Genomic DNA, 17,853 nt, shown 5'->3' on the forward strand with positions numbered 1-17,853 from the left:
GCTAGAGATTACATTGTTAAATTAACAGTTCAGATAATTTTCACTGAAATATATCTTCAACATTGATCTTTTGAATTTACTTATATTTCCCATTAGGAAATTGAGATGGGGCTGAGGAAAATCAAAACAAAGGCCGCCAAAGAAAGAGATAAATATAATCTTTATCACTTCAAGATACATTTTTTCCTTTTAGTCTACACTGTACCAAAGCACCAGCAGTTTAGTTTTTGCTTGTAAAGACAGCCTTAATATGGCGACTGATACATGGCAGGCTACATAATATCATGCTGTAAGTACAGAACGTTTGAATCCACACCTTGAGATTAAAAATTGTCTTACACACACTGCCAGAAACAACAGCACTCACTGGACAAGTAACCTGTCGATCTAATCATCGACAAGCCAGAATGGCTACTTCAGATTCTGCTAAAAACAACAGACATTTATTTATCAAGATGTGCCAGAATCCCCTGTCCTTCCTTTCTTCTTTGCCATCTGCAAAGCTGTGTTTATTGAGAGTTCATGGCAAATTTTGTTCTTGTAGAGGTGGAAGATAGGGCAGGCAATTTTTTCAGACATGCAGCATAAGGCAAACAAATTTACACACCTGTCCCTGCATTTATCTATTGGTCAGAGAACTTGAGCATTTTCAACAGTACCTACTTATAAAATCACAACCAGGACCCTGCTGCACAGGTAAAATGTTGCTGTTGTGTTGAGGAATAATATAGCCTAAACCCCACGTGCTGCCTCGCAGTTTCTTAACTCAAAGTTTCCAGCTCCTCTGTCCCTGCTTGGTACCACATTATGTGAAGTGTCTGCCATAGAATAGCTGTTATACAAGTACTTTCTATCCTCCCTGGTCTGTGTTTGTGTGCAGGAGAGACAGAGGATTAATGGCCATTTTTGCAACATTGACTCCCTATCCAGCAATGGTCAGCTAATAATTCAGCATGGACTGCGATGTCATCTTGCTTGCTGGCTGGTCCAGCTCAGTTGGATGAAGTTTTCACTGACTGTGTCAAGAGGCAATTACATTACAAATTTATGTTTCACCTATGCACAGATTTTATCTGCAAAAAGCATTTGTGGAAGATAACATTTCCTCACCCCTCACCGCTGAAGAGGACCCTGGTTTTGTAAATATTGTGTGAAAGCTAGAGGTGTGCATTATCGTCAGAATATATGAACATTTGTTAAAAACAGAGAGCCGTTTGCACCATGCACTGGGTTCCTAATATGCTCAAGGAGGATAAGGGTTCCCTTTGGGATAGTAACACTGGACTCTTCCTCCCCCTGCACTCATGAGAAAAGGCACTCCGATTAATTACAATGTAAGATGCTACTTTGTTTTGATGACCTCTCTCTCAGCCCTAAACTATTCTATGCACTACCGCAATTTCATGCTTCTGGCGCCAACATCACCTTTCATGGTTGAGAGGGAGGGTAAACCAGAAACAGGATAAGTAACAAAGCCTGCAATTTCTTTTTCTGATACAGCTTCCAGTAAAATAGGATTGTGCCCAACTAGAAACTGAATCAATTGAAATGATTGAAACAAATCTGAAAATGATGATTAGTCATGTTATGATAAGTGATATAGCTTTCGGCTTTGTCAAATTAAATGAGTTAGGAGATTTGCAAACTCACAGGATTTCAAAAATCAGATTTTAAAACATCCACGACAGTAATCTTACAGAGAATGTGCCAAGGCTTCTTTTGGAACTGTACCAGATTAACTTCAACAATCCCCACACTGACCAAGTGTAGCATTGGGGTTTGCAGGTCACAGGTTCGATGCTTGTCATTGCTTTAGAGTGGCACGATGGCTCAGTGGTTAGCAACTGCTGCCTGACAGCACCCGGGACCCAGGTTCAATTCCTGCCTTGGGCGACTGTACGAGTGGTGTTTGCACATTCTCCCAGTGTCTGCGTGGGTTGCCTCTGGGTGCTCCAGTTTCCTCCCACAATCCAAAGAAGTTTAGGGTGTAGGTTTGCTCACTGAGCTGTAGGTTTGATATCCAGACGTTTCATTACCTAGCTAGGTAACATCATCAGTGGCGACCTCCAAGTGAAGCGAAGCTGTTGTCTCCTGCTTTCTATTTATATGCTTGTCCTGGATGGGGTTCCTGGGGTTTGAGGTGATGTCATTTCCTGTTCATTGACATCACCACAAACCCCAGGAACCCCATCCAGGACAAACATATAAATAGAAAGCAGGAGACAACAGCTTCGCTTCACTTGGAGGTCGCCACTGATGTTTTCCTAGCCAGGTAATGAAATGTCTGGATATCAAACCTACAGCTCAGTGAGCAAACCTACACCCTAAACCTCAACCTGAGCTACAAACTTTCACAAACCTTGCAAAAATCCAAAGAAGTGCAGGTGAGATGAATTGGCCATGGTAAATTGCCCACAGTGTTAGGTGAATTAGTCAGGGGTAAATAAAGGGTAGGGGAATGGGAATGGTTCTGCGTGGGTTACTCTTTGAAGGGTCGGTGTGGACTTGTTGGGCCGAAGGGCCTGTTTCCATACTGTAGGGAATCTAATTAATTTTTTTAAAACTGACTGATAAAAACTGCAATTTGCTGGCTAATTTTATTCCACTTAAGAATATTGTTGGCAATATAATTTAAAGGTTAAAATAATTTTAATTACAAAAAAGCAATTTCTGTCAGCAGTAAGTTGCTGGGAATGATTCCATAGGTGCTATGCAGATGGAGTTATACCTTATCCAAAATCGTCAACAATAAATGCCACCATGCTACACAATTGCAGGGGGAGTTAAGGCCAATTCTGTTCTCACCCAACATTCGCATTTTCTGCAGGAATTGCTGGGTCAGAATAGAATTACAAACTTTCCCACTGAACACTTAGTCTTCTATGGCCATCCTAATTGAGGTCAGCCAACATAGCAAACACTGGAGATCGTAACTGAGACTTTTGTTGTAGGTTTCACTCAGCAGAAGTTCTTCGACACTGGGCAGCCTTCAAAGCTTGTGAAATCTGTACTCTCAAAAGGTTATTGAAAGCCTAATATAAAAATAAAGTACAAGTAAATCATTTCTGACTGCATTGACTAGTTAGAGAGATCAGTGGAACAATCTTGGGAGTAAATTTTCAACTATATTTCAAGTTTGGAAATTGAAAGAGTACAGAAAGACATTTGAAAATACATGAATTAATATAAACAGTATGATGGATTTGGCAACAAGTTAGCGCACTGTGTTTCCGCCTCTGGGACCATGACTTGAAATACTTTGGTCATTTCAAGCAAGTTACCATTGAGTGTGGACCACAGCATAAAAATTTGTCCCAATTTCCAGTATAACTCAGGTCATAGTACTGTCAGTGTGGAAATGAAACCATCATGCTGAGACAATAGAGAGTTCTTCCTGTGATCCAAAATTGAGGCAGGGCAATGGGAACTTTTGTTTGCATGTAATCATGCTAAACTTGAATGCACTTAATGTGCTTGACACAAGTGTCTAAAATAAAACAGGTTTCTACTTTGCTTTCATTTCTAATACAAGTAGTAAAATCCCACTGCGACACAATACATGAGTTTGTCTTTTCCAACATGAAACTGAAAGTTCACATTCTGCCTTTTGGCACCAAGTGAACTCTATATTTTCTGCTTGTTACTTCCTTTGACAATCCTTATCAAAGTGTTGTGGTTAATTTGAATTCACGCAGACTGTTTATCTATCTACATATCTTTGAGCCTACTTTTGGCATCCTGTTCCACCTAAGATAAGATCCCCATAATGTGAACTCAAGGGGATGACTAGTGAGCAAGAGTAAGCCATTCGTAATGTCCACTAGACATAGTAGTTGCACAACTCCAAGGAATGTACTGCCTATGGAAACAAAGAATACCTCAAGACTATTTAGAAAATGGTTAAAAATCACACAACACCAGGTTATAGTCCAATAGGTTTATCTGGAAGTACTAACTTTTGGAGCGCTGCTCCTTCATTAGGTGACAATCACTTGATGAAGGAGCAGCGCTCTGAAAGCTAGTACTTTCAAATAAACCTGTTGGACTATAACCTGGTGTTGTGTGATTTTTAACTTTGTATACCTCAGTCCAACACCGGCACCTCCAAATCATGGCGATCATCGACACCCCTAACTGCTGATGGAAAATGGTTTTCAACTTTTGCAGGATAGCATAAAGTCACTGTTTCCTGTCTGACACTAAAGATGACGTACAGTAACACACTGTGATGGTCTTTGTGCTGCTATGAGAGGTCAAAGTAAAAAATCACACAACACCAGGTTCTAGTCCAACAGGTTTACTTGAAAGTACAAGTTTTTGGAGCTCAACAGGTTGCTAGTGGGGCAGGTACAAAGGACATACAGGCTACAGGTGACCCCACCACACTCTACACTTACACACACACACACACACTTCTCTCTCTCCCTCACACACCATATGCATGCATGCAGACATATAAATGTCTGGGTGAATCTGCATTTATATTTGCAGATACATTATACTTTGATCAAAAAGCAGCACTCTGAAAATTTGTACTTTCAAATAAACCTGCTGGACTAGAACCTGGTGTTGTGAGATTTTTAAACTTTGTCCACTCCAATCCAACACTGGCACCTCCATCTGATGAGAGATCAAGGTCCTGCAACCCAATAGGCACTGATCAACATTGGGCTGGATTTTGCAAGGCCTATGTTAAGAATTTATTTGAAAAGTCCCAATGGTCAGCAGATCAAAAGTTCGGAAATGTGAAGATAAAAAGGAAAGTATTATAAAAGATAATACTTGCATGACAAGGAAATCTCACATCCAGAAATGGACTTAACCATAAGATAATCAAACACATGGGGCAAAGAAGTTCTCTTCTGTCCCCTGTTTCTCAACAGCAGCCCATATCGCTGAATTTGCCACACTACCCAAATTATATGGCATCACCTCATGAGTAAAATAGTATTCGTTGGGTACTTCTTGACCTCAATAGGCACAAGCACAGACAGGCTGGAGGTCCCCTGACTCCTCTCTTCTCTCTCCCTTTGCACTCTATAAAGGTCAGACAGATTGGGAGCAGGTAGTGCAAAGGCCAATGAGTGGATTTTACATGACCTCATCTTCAAACTAATCAGCGTGAAAGCTTAAAATCCAGACTGTTAGTTATTTTCTTTGGATAACAATAGGAAACTCCAATGAATCCCTACAGTGTGAAAACAGGCCATTTGGCCTAATGAGTCCACCTAACTAACCCACCACAGCCAGAGGCATCCCCTACCCCATCCCTGTAATCCTGCATTTCCTATGGTTAACCCATCTAACCTACACATCCCTGGACACTATGAGCAATTTAGTACGACCAGTCCACCTAACATGCACATCTTGGGTCAGTGGGAAGAAACCAGAGCACCCAGTGGAAACCCACACAGACTGGGGGAGAATGAGCAAATCGATAGTCATCTGAGGGTAGAATTGAACCCAGGTCCCTGGTACTGAGAGGCAGCAGTTCTAACCACTGAGAAATCATGCTGCCTCTCTTTTTTAAGCAACAGCAGTTTCACAGAAGTTGCATTAGGCATTTAACTACAAACAAGAAGATAGGTTTTATTTAACACCCTTTTCCTACATAGAGCAAACACTATGAAAGAATCTTGGGAAGTTTAAATGCCATTCACGATTTAGTTAAGCAAAAATGTTGATTAGGTATTTATAATGAATAGTAATAGCTATAAAATACTTCTGCAATGCTGTCATAACTGCTGTTGCTATTTCTGTTGATCTGACAGGCAAATTGAGATAATCATGTTTTTTTTGTTGGTAATCACAGCCAATTGGCCACCACTTGGCTGGTTGTCAAATTTAAATTTTAAACTGACTCACACAAGTACTGAATAGTTATTGAATAGGAAAGTGAGCCCTTTTGTACAATGACTTACTTTGATGAGTTCAACCTTTCTGAGATTTGTCAGCAGAATAATTAAAACCAAGAAATTACAGTTTTGACAGTAATTTTACTTTTCATCATAAGAACATAAGAAATAGGAGCAGGCGAAGACCAGTTGGCCCCTCAAGCCTGCTCTGCCATTCAATAAGATCACGGCTAATCTTTTTGTGGACTCAGCTCCACTTACCTGCCCGCTCACCATAACTCCTTAATTCCTTTAGTGTGCCAATTCGTCCTTCTTAGACCACATCATCATAGACTGCCACAGTAACTACTCAGTTCTGGTCGATCACTGCCCTTGCCTCAATCTATTCTCCTCTGGATTCTGAAATTGCACTCCTGTACAAAATCACAAGCTTTGTTTTGACTTTTTCAAAGACCCCGTTTTTTAAAATCAAATTTTTACCTCCATACATTTCCCTTCAATATGAGAAATTCGAAGAACATCTGAGTAATAGTTTTCTCCACAGTAAACCTGAGTGCTATCTTGCATACATTTGTAGACCTGCTGCTTAAGTTCCCTGCTTTATTTTCCCTTCTAACAGCAGTATAACTTCCAAACTAATAGCCAGAGATAATACCTGAAAAACTGATTACTCTAAAATAACCAAATTTGCTCATCAAACCCAGCCCTCAAATATTAAGCCCTTATAACTAGTAGCTACGTGTTATACTGATTCCAACCAAATTCCAATTAATTTTGCCTCTACTTTTTCTCTAACTTCCTTTGAAAGGCAATGATTCATGCAGGAACATGGCAGAAGTTAGCACCTTGGTCCACTGCTGTAAATCCAGACAGCTTACCAATACTTAGTTTATCTAATAATGGAAACATGTTAGGAAAGCTCAGTCCTATCCTCAACTAATATTAACACAAGTGCATTTTTCAGCAAACTCTACCGAATGAATAGACACCAGAGTGTGTGTGAACGTGGGCTGATTCTTTCCCTTCTACCTGAGCAACGTTTTAAGGAGAGTAAATTCAAAACAAATCTGAGGAAGCACTATTTTTGTGAGCAACGGGTTAATTGTTGGAAAAGTTCCCTTGGGAGCTAGCAGAAGCGGAAAATATTGATTCAAAACAAAAAAAAATTGATTTATTTCCAATAACAAAATTTTGGGATATAATGTATGAATAATCTGGAATATGGCACAGTGAATGTGGTATTCTTAAGCAGAATATAAATTTCAAAGGACCAAGATACTTATAGGAAGATCCTGTTTTGCTAAACTTAAAATATTGCCAAACGCAACAGGACAGATTTTTTGATGACAGTAACGATGACATCTTCAACCTTTGCTGTTACTGGATATTGGGCGGTTCCACAACTATGAGTGAATGTACACACAATCACACTCAAATTAGAAAGTTGTGTCAGGTCAACCAATGCCACACCCATGGACACTACGTCAAATGGCAAGTTATGGAAACAGTATAAATATATGTTAAATGTCCATAAATTACAAATTAATTGGAGAGATGAGGAGTTTGGTGATGTGGTGATAACATTACTAGCCTAGTAATCCAGAGGCCCATCTGGGAGTCACGTCTTAAATCCCAAAGTGTCAAGTGGAATTCAAATTTAATTCACTAAAATTCACATTAACAGCTAGTTTTGGTAACAATGACCATAAAGCCATCATCAATTGTCACAAAAAGCCATTTGGCTCATCAATGTCCTTTGTTAAAGACTGGAAGAAATCTGCTGCTCTTATCTGGTCAGACCTAAATGTGATGCCAGACCCACAGCAATGTGGTTGACCCTTAACTGTCATAGAGATTTACAGCATGGAAACAGACCCTTCAGTCCTTCACGTCCATGCCGACCAGATATCCCATCCCAATCTAGTCCCACCTGCCAGTCCCACTTTCTTTAAAAGTCTGATAATCTTATTAAAGAATAAAATCCATTACTTTTCTGAATAATTTGTCAGATTTTTAAAATAGCACTTCATAATATGCATATTCTGATCAAAATTTGTTAAAAATGTGTTACTTGTTAAAAATAATGAAACTTCTAGTTCTGAAAATTGGTGTGAACTTTGGGGGTGGGGGGGTGGTGTTGAAGAGCTTTAGTAGCAGACTATCATTATTCAACCCTATATTCTACAGAAACTGACTATAGCAGTTGCAATTCATCACTCGGGTCCCTGAATGGACCCCCAATATCCCTAGATTCTGTCATTATTGTACTTGGAGAGCATTTCAAATTCCCCAACCTTTTGTCACCATTTGAAATTCCTGAAAAAGTTACATCTTGTTTAATCACATATCACTGGGCTTTTAGCAGGAATGTGTTTGACGAAACTTAATAATCAACAGAACAGAAATACAAATGCAATAATCATGCAGTGCCTTTAATGGTGAAATACAAATATATTTTAAGCTAATACCTAATTTTTGATAAATTTTGTTTTCAAAATACTTTAGCTTCTACCTTCACTCTGGACTTACGTCCCAAACTTCAATTTTCTCAATTTAAACAAACAACAGATTTTTAGTGTTTTTTTACCTTGATTGAGCATTGTGAAAATCCCATAATATGACTGGCTGCTCTACATCATGAATGCACCATAAAGAGTATTACAATAAGTTACATTACTTTTGCACAGAGCTGAAAGTCCTTCCACTGTGTTCACTCCATCTCACAGCAAAACTTAGTTCATGGTCAGAAGCAAGAACCTTTGCATCACCATTATGCACAGAATCCACTCCAAGATATTTACATTGCCAAAAATGTCTAAATATTTTTAACTCTGCAAAAGTTTAATCGTATTTACTGGACCTAATTTTCCAATGTCTTTTCACTGCAGTATTTTCTTTTAAGGTGCAGTGAATAAGCCATGTCCCACAGTTGTCTACCATTTTCTATTAAAGGTGACCGAAATTTTCGCCACTGAAATCAACAGGTTCATGCATAGATTTAGTCAACATCAACAATGAACTCCATTACTGCATTACTAACCGTGATATGCAATTCACTAATTGAAATTGTCTGCTCAGCATAAACCATATTAGAAATTATGCACAATTCTATGTGGAGTTCATCGTGCTATGGTTAATAAAACATGAACTAATACTACATAACTGACATAAATGGTGCTGGTGACTTGATTTCTAATCGTTTATTTGATCACAGAACAAACATTTTTGATTAGACAATATTAGTTTAGCAAACAAAAACAGCAATTTATTAAGACTAATGTCCTGATTTGGTGTTGGCAAACCATTTTTCTTATCAGTTGCCCTCATATCTCTTTCTGATCTAAGCATTGACTCCTTGATTGCATATAGCTCCTTAAGTAACTTTGGCCTAAGTAACTGACAAATGAATTAACGATCAAAAAAATGGCACATTTCTACACACTGCATAAGGCACTTCCTGTAGGACTACAGGATAGCAGTCAGGATAGAAATCCTTCCGAAACCTATTCTGAAACCAGGTATCTGATGTCAATTGTAGCCAGCTCGTTACCACAGCAATGTGATTGTCTCTTAATTGCCCTTTAAATGTCCGAGAAAACCAATCTAGGGATGAGCAACAAATGCTGACCTTGCCAGCATGAAAGAACAAGAAGAACTAATTCATCATACTTGATCTCCTGGTGTTCAGTTAAGAAGCTTATGAGTGTTATCATCATTGGGGGCAAAATAAAAATCACTTGAGAACTCAGATTTTAAATGTCTGTTATGGTTAAATAGGTTGCATCAACTAAATTGAAAATTAAACATTTACTAACACTAACACTGTGTGATGTTACATTAAGGGAACCACTGTAAGAAATAAGTTTAATTTTAAAACGGAGAATAACCGTGTCTCCATTTCAAAATGAGTTCATTGCCTGTGAAGAACTTTTGAGATATGCCAATAATGTTAAAGTAGCACAAAAGTTGGCAAATGCAGATTATTTCTTTATATTCAATGGTAAATCTAAATGTAGACACAGTATTTATTCACAGTCCTTAAAATGCACTAAAATCTAAATATATATATTAGTGGATTCATGCCTATGTGAGTAACACAGATTAATATCCCTATTATCGGATTCTCAAAGGTTGGTTAACCTGTTTTCTTGCATCTTTTGTCTTTGATACATGTTGCAGCTACATACTAAAGGTTTCCTTTTTAACCAGATGAGAGTGGTCATCTATAACTCAGATCTAAACTGAACTAAACTCTTCTTTGACAGTGATGCATGATTCAGTGCAGCAGCCAATTAAACTGTCCATTTCAAATGCTATATTTCAGAGTTTGCAGCAAATAATTAGAACATGTGGCATAGGCTAAATTAAGTACATAATGAACAATAGAAGATTAGCGGTGGTAATATTGGAACAAAAGTAACAGATTAACAATACAATGTAAAAAATACTAAGTCATGCAAACATTTGTAAGTAGCTGAATTGATTTCATAAATAATATTTCTAGTTGCATGGATACTTGTTAAAAATGTGTCCAATTCCATTTAGAAGTAAATGTTCTCTGCAAAAGGATTTACATGTTTACCTACTGAGTTAGCAATGGTTCCAACTAACCCAGCTTCCTTGCATATTCAGAGAAGGTATAGGATCAGAATTTACATTTTATTTTTAAGATCTGTTACTCTGTTGTTCATTAGTCTCGCTCAGTGCACACACATCCTATGGCTGTCAGAGATGGGATACGTAACCAGTTTCTCAGAAACCTCTAGTGCTGCTTGTAGCCATGTGCCAGGAGGTGCTCAGGTTCAGCCTGGTGAAGATTATCCATTTGAGTTTCTTTTGCTCCATCCCATAAAGTACTTGGCACTAACTCTAATATAACACTGGTTGTAGGTACAGAATCGATAAAGCTAAAGAATGGTTATGAATATAAACATGAACTGATCAAATTTAAAGATCAAAATGCATTCTCAGGTCAATTCTTATGCAATTAACTCCAATATTAGACTGCAAAATTAAATATGACTAAGGGAAAGTCTAAGAAAAATTGAAAAAAATATCAGTTTACTTCAAAAATAGGGATAAAAATGAAAAACTCAAAAGAAATGGAGAAAAAAAAATTAAATTCAAAGTATGATTTAATTATGCCGGAAACAGCACAGTACAATATTTGCTCTCAACGTGACCGAGATCCAAATGCTTAGTATGCTCCTTATATATTTATAAATACACATTCAGATAAAATGTTGTAAATCTTAATGACTGATATATATTATGTTTTATATAAATTTTAATTAGATATTACCAGACAGACAGGATACTTTGCTGCAATGAAAATAAATTCTTTAAAAAATGAAATACCATTGAAACAGACTTCCCCAGAATAAGGCAACCCATTGTTAAGTATACCTATTTCAATACTTTAAAATTTTATCTATGCTTACCCTTGAGTTCTTGGGTCCTCCCACTGAGTTGTCCTTGTATTATGATTAACAAAATAGACTCGTCCATTATCTTGCCGCTTCTCTGGGGAAAGGAAAAGATCAGACATTTTATCAATCTGGCAATACAAATAGAAAAGATTTTTACAAATATACGCATATTACTCAATGGATTTTCTGCTACTTTATTAATTTCCAATTATATAATTAGGTAATCTGAAGTACTTTATAAACAAAGCTAAATAGTCTGGGGAATACAGTGCATCATCAGAAAGTCTAATCAAGTGGCAAATCAATAGGCAACATTTACTTTATCTGTGAAAGGACACTAAAGCACCAGTAAAGACTGTCATATACTATTAGTGTTATTTGGAGTCATGAGTTGAAATCCCAGGACAGGCCGATGGTTAACATTGTCCATTATCACAAAATTGTCACAGTTGGCTTGAAAGCTTTTATGTCCCACCTCAGAGGAAATAAAACCTGCCCCATGGTGTGAAAAATTGAGCCTCTTGCCAGTTGTTTCACTGAACACCACAGGTGCTTGAAGTCAGTGAGGTTTAAAACTTAACGATTTGTTACTGTTCCTTTGAAATTCTTTCTTCCAAAGGATTGATTCAGGTAACAGGACTTGAAAGAAGTGGTGCATGAGGCAATCAATGTTTAAAAGTCAATCTCAAAAAATGCATTTCTCCTGCCATTATAGTTAATTCACAGCTGATGCTTATGTCTCCTGTACCTTCATAAAGATCTACTAGTTTCCTTTAAATGAAACTGTTCTTTATCATCATGAGGAAAGGGGCAATTTATCAGACACAAAGCCAAATGTCTACTTTGAGAATCATAAGAAAAGTCATGGAAAGTTCAATAACTTCACTAAGCCCAGCAAATGATTGAATTATTGCCTTCCTTTTGCTATAAGCAAGAGAACTATCTTGCCACCCACTTTGTGATTTTCTAGCATTGTGGAACACACATATTTGGCTTTGAGAAAAACAACCAAGTTAAATTAATGAATGATCCAGCCCACTCGCTAATAAAATTGTCATTTATTTCAATAATCTATTGTTCAATGCAGTTAAAATGTATTCAATATTTATACACTCGTGCTTTTAATTAAAGCAAATCAACTCCAGATGTAAATTATAATAATGACTACTGAAAGATACAAACATGTATGAACTTTGCAGTCGTCAAAAAAGTAGCTGCAATCATTCATTTTTCCCTAAAACTATATACAAAGATTTTTGTAGAAAGCCAGAAGTAATGAAATCCATGTACCTTATAAACAAAGCTAAATAGTCTGGGGAATACAGTGCATCGGCCTGTCCTGGGATTTCAACTCATGACTCCAAATAACACTAATAGCATATGATTTAGCTAATCGCTCTCAGCTTACAACAATTGGACGTATTGGAGCTAAGAAGTCTCATACTTTATGGGAAAATTGAAAGAAAAATACAATAATACTCAGCAGTGTACCCGACTGAAATCATACCTCCTGTTGCCAATTCATAATGAAAAGTCACTGCTTTACAGGCAAGACAAGGTTAGGCAATTAACTTGTTTTGTCCAAAATCTACAAGGGTCTACCTGTAAAGTTTGTATGTCACATGGGATATGATAATGTGATTCTTTTTGCTCTTTTATACTGAAAGAGACAGCAATGTTTAAGCTAAAAATAGAAAGAAAATCAAAGCAAAGTACCTTCTAAGCTGGGAGGGCTATGTGCACCTATTTGTAAGGGATTTAAAAAGTACGGGGAGGGCAGGAATCAGGAAATTGACATTCTTGGAATACACACTTTAGGAAGAGCCCAAGTCCTAAGTGGTTCATCGCATTATGTCACACTGATACACTACCAGTTGTCTTGAATTGTAGTATGCCTCACAGATCATTAAAATAAATTTCCATTTACAAACATTCCCTATGCTGACTTGAAAGATTCCCCTTACACCAAGATCACAATGTCATTAACATTGTCACAGGGTTTGAGAAGCTCCCTAGTAAATTGCAGATATGTTCCCACAGGCTATAAAAATCAAAATGACAATCATCTCCAAACTTTAAAAAAATATACGATTAGGCGCTAAACATTTCTGATCTGCCTGCTAATACTCTTAAGCAGCAGCAACAAATGACAATGCATAGGATGAGTTAATGGACCTAAGGTTCAACACCAAACCAAACTGCACAACATTGAAAAAAAAAGGAAAGGCATGAGTAGATTTCCCTGTCTATTAATATGTTCTTGGAAACTTGTGCTATGGTCTCAATATATTAGTATCAATATATTTCAATAAAGGCTAGGGCTACATGATGAATTTCCATTTATCATTATTCCTGTCTCCTTCCTGTGAATGACAAAGCATTAGGATTTTTCTTGCAGAGTTACAATTTAGTTTCTCTTTTGCACAGCATTTCATATGGGTACATATAATTTATGCACCAAATAAACACTTCCATTAAAATAGCATCTAAAACAAACAAACTGAAAATGTTGAAGTGAAAAGCAAAGTACAACTCTTATTAGTAATTTTCACTAAATAATTCATGACCACATGGCTTGCCTGCCATAGCTGATTTTACAAATAAATGAAAATCAAGACAGAGATTGTATTTTTAGCACAGAAAAGGAAACTACTTCACCAAATTTCAAAACATTTACGTAACTACTAAACAATACCAAATTCTTCTGGTTTACAATTGTTGGCATAAGTTGCAAACACAGCTACAAAATTCAATCAATTTAATACTATATAGAATTAAAAAGCTCAGCTTAATGAAGTTCTAATCACGACTACTTACCCCAGCCAGCAAGCAAAGGACCGAGAGCATCATTGTCAGTAGAGATTCCAGATGGCTATAACAAAAAAAATAGAAATCCAGCACATTGTTATTCGACAGAATGGTTAAGATATTAAGACCGCTTTATCACATCATAATGTGTTTTTTTTTGAGTATCTCCCAACTGGTCTCTTCTTTTTTTAATCAATTCTTCAAATTTAGTTGCTGCAGAAATCTTCATCTTTCAAATGTAATTAAAGCTGGGTTTTCTAAAGCAATCAAATCACTAAAACACAGTATAAGAGATCGAGACAATTAATTTAAAACTTTTTCATGGATCAATTATAGAACACTAACTGTCCTAACGCTTTGACTGATACTGTTGGCTCAGTCAGTTGAAATCGCACTGTGCTGCTGTGCGTCTCTCCCCTTCTCTCCAAGATCTACACACAGAAATCACAGGCTGTTCTAATGAAATCATTACTGCATGGTGTGTACGCCCAAGCTTCCTGCCTGCAGTGTGTGTTCAACCTTTCTCAATGTGCTGTTAATGTAAGCAGTATGCTGCTATGTAAATTATAACTAAGGGGACATTCATGTTCTTTCCAGACAGACGCCCTTCCCCACTATGAATGTTTTATTCATGCTCACAAAAGCACCTTTATTCTGAATGTAAATGAATGGCAATGAGGTGGCTGCTCTGCCCCAACCAAGCTGTGCAGCTCAGAGTAAAGGAAACTGATCATGACTAATGTTTTGGTATTTACATTACTAGCACAGTGTTGCGCCACAAGTACTTGGCATTGGTTAGGGTGAGCCATTTTGAACTTTTTTTTCACAAATATACTACAGAAATATCATTGAAATCATGAATACTGAAATGGTCAATTTAATTCCACTGTATTAGATAAGAGCTTCCATAACATATTAGCCTTTTTTTTTATTCATCACAGATGAGGCCAGCATTCATTGCCCATCCTGATATGCCCAGAATACAGTTAAGAGTCAACCACATTGCTGCGGGCCTGGAGTCACATGTAGGCCAGATCAGGTAGCGATGGCAGTTTCCTTCCCTAAAGGACATTAATGAACCAGATGGGTTTTCCCAACAATTGACATTCACTTCATGGTCATCATTAGGCTCTTAATTCTAGATTTTTATTGAATTCAAATTCCATCATCTGCCAAAATATTAGTCATGATCAGTTGCCTTTATTCTGAGCTCCAAATCATAGTTGGGGCAGAGCAGCCACATCACTGCCCTTCATCTACATTCAAATCTGGGGTCCTGGAATATTACTTTGGTCTCTGGATTAACTGTCCAGTAATAATACCACTAGGCCTAAGCTTCCCCTCATGTCCCATGGACTTCATCATTGGTTTTACCTACTTGGCTTAGAAGAATTGGTGGGATTGATTTTGTTGCTCAAATATTTGACTGTTTGTCTCCAATCCAGATCTCCAATTTAGGATTTCAAGGGCTACTTTGAGGATCACTCAAATTTGATACTCTCAGCTGATGCATGCTCAGTGCCTTCTTATCAGGAAGGAAAATAGACTGAATCCTTTGATGAACTGAATTCCAGTCTAGTTGATCAATCACAGAGAGTTTTCTTATACAGAGGGGAACACAGTAAAGATTCAAATGACATGTGAGATAGCAAAAGTACTCAGTTGGGAGATTAGTGAAAGAATTTGTGGGTAACAGGAACAAAAAAATTAATTATAAAAAACTGTTTCAATAAGTTAAAAGCTAAGTTATTCAGTGTATTTTTATTCTTTCCCTTATGTCTCATATCTATAATGATTGGGATGTTTCCTAGGTCAAATACTTAGAAAGTACTCTAAATTAGTACTCTACTATCAGTAGAATGCTACATTTTTCTTCAATGCTTTTATATTTATTTTACATTAACAGTTACTTAATTTACCAACACAGAAATCAGGCATTTAAAGCACTGCATTGCAATTTAGAGGGTACAAAGTTTTGATTTTGTTTCTCTGATAAGGAAAACTCAAGGAACCTAATTCTGGTTTTAACATCAATTCCTCAAGAAATCAATGTTTCACTTAAAGTCTTTTCACTTACTTCATGATTTCCAAGTATGTAACAAAAACCTATGTGAAGACACCCTGTAAAAGGTCTATTATCCACAAGGATTTCCCAAATTGATTCCATTATGGCCAGGAATAAATGGTGATATCCATGAAACTTCTGCTGGGGTATGTTCTTCTATAAATTCATATTGCAAACTGCAGAAACTACTTGGAGTAAACACTAAATGTGGTTCTTAGAATGTAACGAATCCAAATCACAAACTTCCATTTGCAGTTCATTAAGTATATAATTGAAAATATTTCTATTTCAAGCTGAAAATGATTTCTGACACATTTCTCAATGAGAGTTCTGAACAAATTCACATTTTATGTACTGTCAATATAATCTGTATCTTGATGTGCAGTAAATGTTGTTTGAGAACCTAATTGATAGTAACACAACAAATGATTTGAGAAGATTATTCAGTTATTTACATGTCCATGAAGAAAATATTGCCTTTAGTATTCCTAGGTATGTGTCATTTTATTTTTGTATTGTTGAATGCCTGCATAAATTAAAATTTGTTGCAAAAATTAAACTAAATTTATTTTTGGCACTTACTGCTCCAAATCTTGCCGTCATGATTTAAATCTCAGTGTTTGGTTTAGAAATGTTGCTCCCCTCCAGCAGTTGGAGCTTCATAAGTTGATAAACATCTATTATATATAGAGGACCCAAATCCAATTTTAAATCAAAATGAGACAAGTTCTGGGCAGTCCCTGATCTACCCATGAACTATAGTGGAAATGGCTTCTCAGATCCACTGTATATGTACTTAAATGAGGCACTTATTGCAATTTATTGGATAGTAAGATTGTCTTTTTAAAAATTCTTTCCCAAGATGTGAGCATCATCAGCAAGTTCCCCTTTTGCTGGTCATTTCTACTTGTCCTTAAGGTGTTGGTGAACATCTTCTTGAACATCCACAATTGTGTTATGCAGAAAGTTACAAGAGATTTATCCAATAATAGGACAGGTGTAGCAATATAATTCTCAGACAGTATAGTGTGCAATTTGGAGATGTTTGCCTGCATATGTTGTCCTTGTGCTTCTGGTTGGTCAAAATTGTAGGTTTGAAAGGTGCTGTTCAAGAAGCTTTGGTAAGTTGCTGCAGTGTGCCATTACTGGAGGGAGTGAACTTATAGATGGTGGATGAGGTTTGTACTGAGCCTTTAGAGTAGTTTTTGACTTGCCTGCATGAATGCAGCTAAGTCGAAAGTATTCTATCATTGTGCTTTATTCTATTCTATTTGTGTCTTGTGGAATGGTGGACAGGTTACAGCGAGTGAGTGCTGAGTTAGAACCACAGAATTTCCAGTCTGTTGTAGCTGCAGTATTTAAATGGTTGGTCCAATTCAGTTTCTGTAGTGTAGGTAGTAATAGGGAGATACCTAGACACTCTCGTTGGAAATTGTCATTGCCTATGACTTGCATGGTTTTCTGGGAAAGTATCTAGATTCTAGATTGCTTTTTGAACATTTATTCTGCATTATCATCCTTTTTTCTTAATTATGGTTTTACCTATTCTTAGTTTCATACACAGAAAAGAAAAAATGTAACAGGAAATATAACAGAAGTAGCAGCTTAAACAAGCAGCAAAGAATCTTGCAAAGCTGCAAATCTGAAGTAACCTAGTGATGCCCATGCCAGGCACTTTCTTGAATCCAGTGAAAGA

The 17,853-nt window shown here is 37.0% G+C and overlaps 1 protein-coding gene across 3 annotated transcripts in view; it reads right to left on the bottom strand.

Annotated features, from left to right (window-relative positions):
• Positions 1-17,853, bottom strand: part of wwp2 (WW domain containing E3 ubiquitin protein ligase 2) — a 204,497-nt gene that overhangs the window by 31,234 nt on the left and 155,410 nt on the right. For all 3 annotated transcript variants that reach the window (XM_043706703.1, XM_043706702.1, XM_043706701.1), the window contains exons 11-12: positions 14,102-14,156; positions 11,297-11,378 (exon numbers count right to left, since the gene is read on the bottom strand). In XM_043706703.1, the coding sequence (XP_043562638.1) occupies positions 11,297-11,378; positions 14,102-14,156 (137 nt within the window). The remainder of the gene's footprint in view (positions 1-11,296; positions 11,379-14,101; positions 14,157-17,853) is intronic.

Source organism: Chiloscyllium plagiosum, chromosome 17 (assembly GCF_004010195.1).
Source record: "Chiloscyllium plagiosum isolate BGI_BamShark_2017 chromosome 17, ASM401019v2, whole genome shotgun sequence".
Lineage (NCBI taxonomy): Eukaryota > Metazoa > Chordata > Chondrichthyes > Orectolobiformes > Hemiscylliidae > Chiloscyllium > Chiloscyllium plagiosum.